Below are 10,723 nucleotides of genomic sequence, written 5' to 3'. Positions count from 1 at the left end.
GGTGGTTGCCTCACCCATGGGTTAGTGTAGGGGTGCAAGTGTGTGTTTTTAGAAGTTGATGGCAAGCGCATAGTCGTTGAGGATGCTTTTTAATAAAGAAGCTACAACGATGGAGGCCTCAACGATGATAAGGGTGTCATCGATGTATTATAGCATAGTGGGTGAAATGTGGGTGTAGTTGGATGGTGCAATACAAGTGGTTTTATTTTGTCTGATCAATCGTTGTAGAAGGTCCACAACTATGAGGAAGAGAAAGGGAAAAGGGAGTCTTCTTGTCTTAGCGAGTTTTTAGGTTAATCCAAACCCTTGGAAGCCCGTTAAGTAGAATGGCAGTCTTGCCGGTGGAAAAGATGTTTTTTACCCATGAGCAACATAGGACGGGGAGTAGATCCTATATTGTAGTCTTTCTGAGTAAAGGAGGAAACATAATAATGTTTGAGGGTAATATCGAGTTATTCTTAACAGTAATCCAAACATTTGCTGTACAAACCAACACCAATGACCATGTAAAGAAACTAGCCATGTTAAATTGCAGTAAACCACCTAGTTTTTATGTACAATACACAATAAGAGTCAAAGTTATGAAATTTGCACCACTTTATTTGTTTAGTACAAATCAACAGTGGGTTTCATCTTTGCATGCCCCCTTTGATTCAAAAGTACCATTAAGATTCTTATTCCTTGTGTATTTTTCCTACCAAAATATTTTTGTGTAAGAATACTTCGATTTTCTTAGGACACGAATATCTAGCGACCGTCGGATTTTTAGGCACGACAAATCAAATGGTTTTCATGGCAAATCATATTCGACGAGGATGACAAGTTTAGTTGGCAAGCATGATAAGTTGAGTTTAGATATCTTCGTATCTAGACAAATCCAAAATAAGTAATTCGGAACGTAGGGAGTACTGATTTCTCATCGAAAACCACTGATTCCTGCATGTACTACTACTGTACTTGCATCTCTTCATGAAAGAAATCCGGCCAGAACATGATCCATTTCCTTATCCCCTCGAAGCCAGCGGCGGCATAAACCAGCTCCCCGCACACCTCCTCGCCCGCTTTCCCTCCCTTTGACTCCTCCCACCACCAAAACCGCGGGCCGCATCCCGCGCCGCCCACCGGCGGCAAAGCCACCGCCGCTTAATAAAACCGCCGCGACCGGCGCACACCAACCCCCACCCAGCCATGGCGTCCTCTCTCCTCACCACCCCGTCCCAGACCCTCGCCCCCACGCCCGCCGCGGCGCGCGCCCGCGGGTACTCGCCGGGGGCGGCCCAGGTGTCCTTCTCCTCGCCCCGCCTCCCGAGCCGCCGCGCGCTGCGCGTGCGCGCGTCGGTCGCGATCGAGAAGGAGGTGCCGGAGAACGAGGCGCCGACGACGTTCCTGCGGGAGGACGGCTCCGGGGCCGGGTCCGGGTCCGTGCGCGAGCGGTTCGAGGGCATGATCCGGCGGGTGCAGGGGGAGATCTGCGCCGCGCTCGAGGAGGCCGACGGCAGCGGGAAGCGGTTCGTGGAGGACGTCTGGTCGCGCCCCGGGGGCGGCGGGGGCATCAGCCGGGTGCTCCAGGACGGCAACGTGTTCGAGAAGGCCGGGGTGAACGTGTCCGTCGTCTACGGGGTCATGCCCCCGGACGCCTACCGCGCGGCCAAGGGTGCCGCGAAGAACGGGGCGGCCGATGGGCACAAGGCTGGGCCTGTGCCCTTCTTTGCCGCTGGCATCAGCTCGGTAAGAGCTTGTTTCCTTGTGCATTGACATGAAAAGTTGGATCTGCTTTGAATTAGGATGCAATGTCCCAATTTTGGACATTGTGATGCCTTGTTTTTAGGATGTGTAACCAGAAGTGTGTTTATGTGTGGTACATTGTAGTTGCATGTAACTTATTTGGCCTTTAGACAATAGGGTGTGTGCAAACTGTCAGCAGATCATCGAAGCCTGTTCTCTGCAGCTTGACAACAAGAGTCTAGATTCTTCACATTTCTGATGCCATGAACCTATTTTATCTTCATGGTCTCCATAGCACTCAAATATTTCATCTAATCTACAGAGTTAATCTTGTGTGCGGTGAGTGAACTGCAGTTATGGGGCTGATCTATTTGCTGCTACTGCTTTAAAAACATAATTCCAGAACAGTATTTGCTTCCCAGAGATGATTCTTGTTGATATCAAATGGATCTGATCATTTTAGAGGTTTAGTGGTAACTGTTGCATTAAGGCAGTGGTACCCTGAAACCTGAATTAGGGGTGTGTTTTCTCCATTTTATCATTTTTGTATTCCAAGCACTGGTCCGTTAATCATTTACTTTTGTTATACTGCTTATTTTTATCTCCTATCAATTTCTTTTGCTAAGATTGTCTGTTAGTTCAACACTTTTTAGTGTTATACCATATTTGGGGGTGTATTAATGGTTGCTTGTTTATACTTTCAGGTTCTTCATCCCAAGAACCCATTTGCTCCAACATTGCATTTCAACTATCGTTATTTTGAAACAGATGCACCAAAAGGTATTTCTGCTAGCAAATTTCGAAATATCATTTTGTAATTTATGTAGAGTCATTTCATCCTATATTTTTAATCATTATCCAAGGTCATTATCTAATTTTCTGCCTGCAATTTTTGATATGTACACCAGTTCATGTATAAAGGCCCATAATACACAGCAATTACACTCTTTTCCTTTTCCTTTATGATAATGTACAAGATTTGACTCCCCAAATACCTCTATTGGAACTCAGCAAAATTACTAATGTCTAAATTCAAATTTTAAGCATGGCCATCGCTGTTAATATTTTTTGAATTAATTGGCAATTAGTTTAAGTCACTCAAATGTTCTTCATTGTTAGGAACTGTGATCTTTAATACTCAATAGGCTATAATTTCCAACTGTAGATGTACCTGGTGCACCAAGGTCATGGTGGTTTGGAGGTGGTACTGATTTGACTCCTTCCTATCTCATTGAAGAGGATGTGAAGCATTTTCATTCTGTATGTCAGCGCTTCCTACGTCTTTCAAATCTATGCTTCATACTCACAGGCACCCACCCACTTTCTGATAATATCAGTAGTATCATGCTATCTGGGCTCCTTCCTAGTTATTATTCTAATGCTATACTTATTTCTGAAATTTTGCTATTTTTTTCTATCTCTATTCCTGTATTACACATGCTTAATAAATCAAATGGGATGTTGTTGACTTCTATAGCATAATTTGTTTTCATCACACAAAGGGAAACACCTTACAGTCCTGTAGTTTGCACTTTGACAGTCCAACCCATTTGACATAAGACATATGACCTTCACCTTCACCTTCTTGAACCCATATTTGTGCAATTGTACATCTGGTTGCTGGGTTACAAAGAGTGACGCTTTAATGAGCAAGACTCTTTTATGATGTTGTTAACCTTGGGAAGAATTAGAACAGCAGAAACTGAAGAGCGTGTGCCTGCTAATTAATGTTGATTAATGGGTAGTCTTGACAGTCGAACACTTTAGATGGTGATCCTGTGTGTGGAATATAACTCATTTTGATGTTTTTTTGTCTGATTTCAGGTTCAGAAACAAGCTTGTGATAAGTTCGATCCAAGTTTTTACCCAAGATTCAAAAAATGGTGCGATGATTATTTCTATATTAAGGTATGATGATTTTTTCACTGTGTACTACTCAGTTGTACTATATAGAGAATTTGTTCTATGTTCCTTTTGCAATTGCATGACTTGTCAAGTTTACAAAAGTATGTGTTGATTGATGACTTGGTACGAACACCTACAGTTTTCCGACAAAATAATCTTGATAATGTTGCTGTGTAATTGTACTGGGTAGTTGGTAATCCTGGAAATGAGATATTGTTTGTTCTTGGCTAGGTAGACTCTTGGTAAACTATCAGTGGTTACATGTAAACGTTCCAGCGCTCATAGTTTGTCTTTCGATGCAGCATCGTAATGAGAGACGTGGGCTTGGCGGAATATTTTTTGATGATCTTAACGATTATGACCAAGACATGCTTCTGAACTTTGCTACAGGTAAATCTCCTAAGTCCTTGCATGATGAGCAAAAAATGGAGTGAATTGAATTCAAGTAGCTTGGTACACTGATTCCTGAATCAGTCTCTACTTGGGATATATTGAACTTGCAGGGCTCCATATATTTGGACCTTCTTCCTCCCTTTTTTTAGTTTAACCCGGTGAATCTATGAAATCCTACTAGACAAATTGCTCTGAATTGCAGAACTATAGCTATAAGCTATGATAACAAGACTTACTTGCCTTTCCTTTCTGCAGAGTGTGCCGGTTCTGTAATTCCTGCATACATACCCATCATAGAACGTCGCAAAGACACTCCATTCAATGAGGAGCAGAAGGCATGGCAGCAAGTGCGGAGAGGTCGCTATGTGGAGTTCAACCTTGTAAGCAAGCTTACTTGAACACAATCACAAGTGATATTCTTGCTTCAGTGTCTTTGTTTGGTTTTAATGTATGCTTTCCTTTGAAGGTCTACGATCGTGGCACCACATTTGGACTCAAGACCGGGGGAAGGATCGAAAGTATACTTGTCTCCTTACCACTCACTGCACGATGGGAGTATGACCATGTAAGCTAAATGTTCCCTTTTACCCTCCTTACAAGCTCAATAAGTAGCATGGGAAGTGTCATGTTTTCTTGCTTTAGAACCGTATAACTTTTGATATTGTACTGTCTGAATTGTTGAATTTTCAATGAGGGTCCCGTATAGGGTTCTTATGTATGTTAAATGGACCATTTTAGATTGAGTCCATGCAACTAATCTTGTAACATTCGTAGCATCCTCAAGGCCCTGCAAGTTGGCTAACATGACCTTTTCGTTTGCAGAAACCTGAGGAAGGGAGCCAAGAGTGGAAGCTTCTCGACGCGTGCATAAATCCAAAGGAGTGGCTCTGATTAGCTGAGGTTGTTTGTTCTTTCAGTCTTTTTGTTAGTGTTCCTCACTCTGTGTAGCCTTGAGATCCCCAGCCATGTGTAGTTCCTTTTTTGCTCTGTAGAGTTTTTGATAAGCACATGAAGGTGTAACGGTTTAGTTCCATCAAGCTTTGTACCTGCTGTACCTGTTTCCTTCCGAGATGAATGAAGGATAAACTGTGCGGTTGGAATTGTCCTTGCCTCCTTGGTACTCTTTGTACTGAAATTTTGGCTCTCCAACATGCCTCTATTAGTGATATTACTAGAGCCATTCATCAATCTTGTGTCCAAACCGAGGAGCCATTCTTCAATTTGGGCATTCTGGTGCTACTATCCAACATTCATTTTTCGTGATGGATAATCTGGAGAGCTCGCAAGGATCAATTGTCCAACAGGAAGAGCAGCTCTCCCCTAGAGGTTTGACATGCCGCCGGAGCTGTGACGAGCAGAGCAGAGCCGAGTGAAGATGCGCCACAAACGTGAAAGTCTTACAAGGTTCATCAGCATCGCTTCTGATCTTCTTTTGTAAGGAGACTGTTGGTTGGAGGACTCCTACTCATCCAGTAGATCAGTGTCCAGTCCTTCACCCAGCCAATCGGCCGCGAAAGCGGCCAATGGCGCGCTCAAGCTGTCTGATCTCCACTGCGTCAATCGACAACGCACAGCCGTTTGGAACATGAGCCGTGTTGCGACCCTCCAAAAAATGCAATCCCAACTCTCTGAATCCAAGTTTCTCTGAAACTGAACCCAACTCTCTCTGAATATGTGCAACTCTGCAACCCTCTCTGCAATCCGGCTACCCCCTTACCCACACACACTGATCGGTCGATCGACGCCGAGCACCTCCCAATAAATATCTCCGTGCTTCCAGGGAAGGGGAGGTGCGAAGAAAAGTTTGACATGAAAAATCACACTTTTGTTTAATTAATTTTACTACGAAGACTTTGTCTCTGCCGACCAACACTGCTTCTAGGGTGACCACTCAAGCGTTCGCGCGCTCGTCATGGTTGCGTGCGACTTTGTCCTCCCTCCATGCCTCACGGTGCGTCTCCCCGACAACGACGTCGTTGTTGTCAAGCTGGAGAGCCGCGCGCTCTTCCGTCACGGCTCCGGGGCATCGCCCTTCAGCTCTGAGGACGGGGACGACGGCTCCCTATCCTCCCTCTCATCAAACCCTCGCTTCTCACCCTCCACCGTTACTCAAATCAGAAACATTGCCACGGCCATGTCACCATTTGCATGCACCCCGGAGTCGCCCTTGGGCCCTCCCCCATCTCCCACTGCTGACAGGCCGCTCGACGGCACCCCAATCCTCGCAGTCATGGCTGACGGCATGCCCGTTGCCATGCTTGTTCATGCCCCATGGTCCCCTCCCGCTCGCCCCCCTCTCCACAGAAGCTGCACGCTCGCTCGCGCCATGCACGCCCCCTTCTTGCACTGCCAGCCCCAACATCTCCTCTTCCTCTGCCACCTACGCCGCCTCCTCCACCATCCACACCTGCCCTTCAGCCGCTCCCCCTTCCTGTGGATCTCTCCGTCCAGCCATTGGACCTGCCCCCGGAGCCTACGGACGAGTGCCTTGCCAGGCGCATCAGCAGGCGCGCCAAGATGGCTGTTGACTCCGGCATCAAGGCCAGACGCAGCGCTAGGCTGGCTGAAATAGAGCCGCCTATCTACTCTTCCATGACCTCCAAGGCCATGCGCTCCAAGGCAAAGAAGCTCGACCTATCTGCTGCTTCCAAAGATCTCTCCGACGCCCTGATCCACGCTCGGCTCTACGACGACTCTGGGCTCATCGACGGCTCTGCTCGCGGTCCTGCCTCGCCTGAGGACCTGGCCGCCGTTGCTGCTGCCTGCGGCGCCACGCCGGAGATGCTGGCGAACCTCGCTTCCGGTTCTGGTGGCCTGGGATCGCCATGATGTGCTCTCTTCTCCGCGGCCACGTGTGTGGCGGCCATGTCTGGCCATGTATCCGGGGCCTCGCTCCGACCCGTAGTCGCTGTGTTAGGTTTAATGTAGTTGTGATGCTGCTCATGCCTGCTTCTGTCAGTTTGTCGTACTGTACCTTGACCCGAAATGGTTGCTTGTCGGGTCAATACCCCTATGTAAGGTGCCAACTTAAGTTTCCATTATGAAAAACGCTACCTACTCTATCGTCTCCTGGAACGTTCGCGGTCTAGGAGACAATGATAAGTGCTCCAATGTGTTCTCTGAAATCAATCTCTTACGCCCATCCATTGCCCTTCTTCAAGAAACCAAACTACAAAAACCAGACATAATCAAACTACGATCGATCTTGCCGTGCTTCCTAGACTCTAATAACCACCTCGACGCAATCGGAACGGCGGGAGGCATTCTCTCGGCTTCTAACTCACGTTGCTTCTCGCTTCTCAACTGCCAACACAGGCGTTTCACATCCACATTAACGCTATCATGTTTTGCATCACCACACAACATCTTCATCACTAATGTCTACGCCCCCTCGCAACGAGAGCTAAAGCTAGTTTTCCTTGACGAACTGAAACAGATCGAACCACCACCTCAATCTCCTTGGCTCCTAATAGGTGATTTCAACCTTACTTGATTCCCCAATGAACGCAACAACGACAACTTTAGACGATCGGAGGCAGACGCCTTTAACGACACCATCGACCAACTTGCACTCTTAGAGCTACCGCTCCTTGATAGACAATTTACCTGGTCAAATAAAAGACTATCCCCCACGCTGATTCGCCTAGATAGGGTTCCGATCAATCTATCTTGGAATGCTCTTTTCCCCGACTCACACCTCACCTCCCTCACTCGATTTGTCTCTGATCATGTTCCACTCCTCGTCACCGTATCCACATCCGTCCCATCTTCCCGCCTTTTTCGATTTGAACGATTCTGGACCTCCTTCCCAGCCTGTTCTAACATTGTGCGCGGCTGCTGGCAGCCCGGCCCACACCGCCACGGTGGGCTTTCCATTGATCCTGCTGCTTCTCTCGCTCAAAAAATTAAAGGTACAAGATCAGCCCTAAAGTCTTGGGCCAAGTCGCTGCGGCCCATCAATCAACGGGAAACAAATTGCAAACTCGCTCTCCAGGCCCTTGACCTAAACGAGGAATTCGCTCCTCTCTTTCCGATCGAACAAAAACTAAGGCTCACGCTCTCCAATTTGCTACAACGTACCATCAAACAAAAAATCGCCTTCTGGAAACAGAGGGGAAAGATCAGGGTCGCCATTGACGGCGATGAAAACACTCGATTCTTCCACGCCTCGGCTACGCAGCGCTCTCGATCAAACAAGATTCCCATGCTTTTACACAACACTTCTGAAGTTTTTCTGCATGAACAAAAAGCTGACATCTTAAAAGACTTCTTCCAATAGCTCATCGGGACCACAAAAATGCAACATGGAACTTCAGCTTGCAACAACTGTACCCCTCACCCCTCCCCCAGCTCAGTGATCTTGCACAACCTTTCTCTCATGACGAAATATACCAAGCCTTCCTCTCTATGAACACCAATGCTAGCCCTGGACCAGATGGCTTTGGACCCATCTTCTACAGAAAATATTGGAATGATATCAAACAACCCATCCTAACCTTCTTCTCTACCTTCCATGATCAAACTGCTTCCTTAGAACGATTCAACCGGGCCTACATGGTTCTTCTTCCAAAATTTCAGGCACCAACAACCCCGGACGCGTTTCGACCCATATCTCTTCAAAACTGCACGCCAAAAGTAGTTGCCAAAGTCCTCACCAATAGAGTTAAACTCTCATCCCACTGCTCATACATTATGACCAGACTGGCTTCCTTCATGGACGTAATATTGCTGAAAATTTTATATACGCTGCCGATATCCTCAGTGCATGCCTCTCCCGTAAAGCCCCGACCATGATTTTCAAGCTCGATTTCAGGAAAGCCTTTGACTCCATATGCTGGTCCTCCCTCATACTAATCTTACAAGCCTGCGGTTTTCCCTCTGACTTCTGTTCTTGGGTACAAAATATCCTTCTCACTGGGAAAACAACTATCCTTTTAAATGGCGTTCCAGGATCCTGGATTCAATGTAGATGTGGCCTCCGCCAAGGTGATCCCTTCTCGCCGTACTTATTCATCATCGTTGCCGACGTCCTTCAACGTCTAATCGCAAAAGTGTTCCAAACCAATGTTCTTTGTCACTTACGGCCTAACGAACCACCTGTGACACTTCAATACGCTGACGATACCCTGATAATTGCTGCGGCTAGCGACGCCGCCACCATTATCCTCAAAAACACCCTTCATGACTTCGCCCTTGCAACGGGGCTAGTCATCAACTTCCAAAAAACGGCTCTTCTAACCATAGCCACCGACTCTTCCACGCAAAACAGCATTGCCACAGCGATTGGTTGTTCCTTATCCTCCTTCCCGCTAGTGTATCTAGGTCTACCACTCTCCCCCACCAAACTGCCTCTCACAGCTTTTGACCCGATCATAGACAGCTTTCGAAAATTCCTCTTTGGTTGGGTGGCCCGCCTGCTCTCTCGGGGGGCACGTCTCACCCTGCTAACTGCGGTTCTTGACTCCTTAACAGTTTATTTTATGTCCGTCTTTCGCCTACCAAAATCGATCATAGCCAAACTAGACGCCATCCGGAGGGCGTTCTTCTGGTCTAACGAGCCAACTTGCACTGGGGCGAGCTGCCTGGTCGCGTGGAAAAACGTTTGCAAACCTAAAGATACTGGTGGTCTAGGCATTAAAAATCTGGAAGTTCAAAACCGTTGCTTGCTTATGAAATTCTCCTCCAAAATTCTACAACACCCAAACATCCCCTGGACCCAATGGTACCACCACCAATACCCTCTTGGCATTGCAGCAAAAACCTCAAAACCCTCCTTTCTCTGGAAGATCATCAACAACAACTTGCCACTGCTAATTGAGCACTCATTTGTGCTCACATACAATGGTCTATCCACTTTCTTTTGGCTTGATAAATGGTTATTGCAGTCTCCCCTCCAAAAAGTCTTCCCAAACCTCTTCTCACACTCCATTGATGACAAGGTTTTAGTGGCTACTGTTTGTCAAACCAGCTTGTTGGCGAACCTACGGAACCGTCTGTCTAATGCCGCGGCTCGCGAGTTGGATTGTGTGCTGTTGTTGTTGCAGGATTTCCAGCAAGCGGACCAACCTGACGAAAGGTCCCTCACCCACGGACTACCGTTCTCTGCCAAGAACGCCTACTCCTCCATTATTGCTGAAGATGATACAAACCCTCACCATGACTTTGTCTGGGCTTCCAAAGTCCCGATCAAAGTCAAGATCTTCGCATGACTCCTCCTCCGTGACCGGCTCAACACGAAGGCAAACATGTTTCACAAACACATTGCCCAATCTGCCGCATGCCCGCGCTGTCAAGACCCTCATGAAGATGCAATCCACCTCATCTCCAACTGTTCTTACGCTACACAGGTTTGGTCCTCCTTGGGCCTGCCGGCCCCGACCTCCCTCGCTGCTCTGCTCCAACACCCAACGCTTCATGGCCTCAATCCCAATATCTGGTCATCGGTGGCTCTGACTATCTCTTGGAAGCTATGGGATTCCAGAAACGCGCTCGTCTTCAGGAACGAGGATCATACCCACAGAACCACGATACGGAACATTGTTGCTGATTTCTCTCTATGGGTTTTTCTGTTCAAAAAGGAAGAAGACAATATCTCCGCTAGACAATGGCTTCACTTCCTCTCTTCAGCTGTACCCTAATGATCATGTTGTAACCAAACTACTATTGTAATTCTCGACTCCTCCTTTTGAGTGGTAATATA

The 10,723-nt window shown here is 47.2% G+C and overlaps 1 protein-coding gene across 1 annotated transcript; it reads left to right on the top strand.

Annotated features, from left to right (window-relative positions):
* Positions 1-1,010: 1,010 nt before the first annotated feature.
* LOC123190221 (oxygen-dependent coproporphyrinogen-III oxidase, chloroplastic) lies at positions 1,011-5,123 on the top strand. The gene is made up of 8 exons (XM_044602825.1): positions 1,011-1,728; positions 2,430-2,505; positions 2,891-2,985; positions 3,550-3,633; positions 3,933-4,020; positions 4,279-4,403; positions 4,490-4,588; positions 4,846-5,123. The coding sequence occupies exons 1-8, from the start codon at positions 1,189-1,191 to the stop codon at positions 4,912-4,914; spliced, it is 1,176 nt and encodes a 391-aa protein (XP_044458760.1). The 5' UTR covers positions 1,011-1,188; the 3' UTR covers positions 4,915-5,123.
* Positions 5,124-10,723: the final 5,600 nt, after the last annotated feature.

This window comes from Triticum aestivum, chromosome 2A, assembly GCF_018294505.1.
Source record: "Triticum aestivum cultivar Chinese Spring chromosome 2A, IWGSC CS RefSeq v2.1, whole genome shotgun sequence".
In the NCBI taxonomy this organism is placed as follows: Eukaryota; Viridiplantae; Streptophyta; class Magnoliopsida; order Poales; family Poaceae; genus Triticum; species Triticum aestivum.
Note: the sequence above shows the minus strand (reverse complement) of the source record. Positions and strands in the feature narration are given on the sequence as shown.

Excerpts from the sequence above, each read along its gene's own strand:
- LOC123190221 (XM_044602825.1), top strand. The coding sequence starts at position 1,189 with ATGGCGTCCTCTCTCCTCACCACCCCGTCCCAGACCCTCGCCCCCACG. Across the intron at positions 2,506-2,890 it reads TGAAACAGATGCACCAAAAG|ATGTACCTGGTGCACCAAGG; the intron begins GTATTTCTGCTA and ends TTCCAACTGTAG. Across the intron at positions 4,404-4,489 it reads GCTATGTGGAGTTCAACCTT|GTCTACGATCGTGGCACCAC; the intron begins GTAAGCAAGCTT and ends TTTCCTTTGAAG.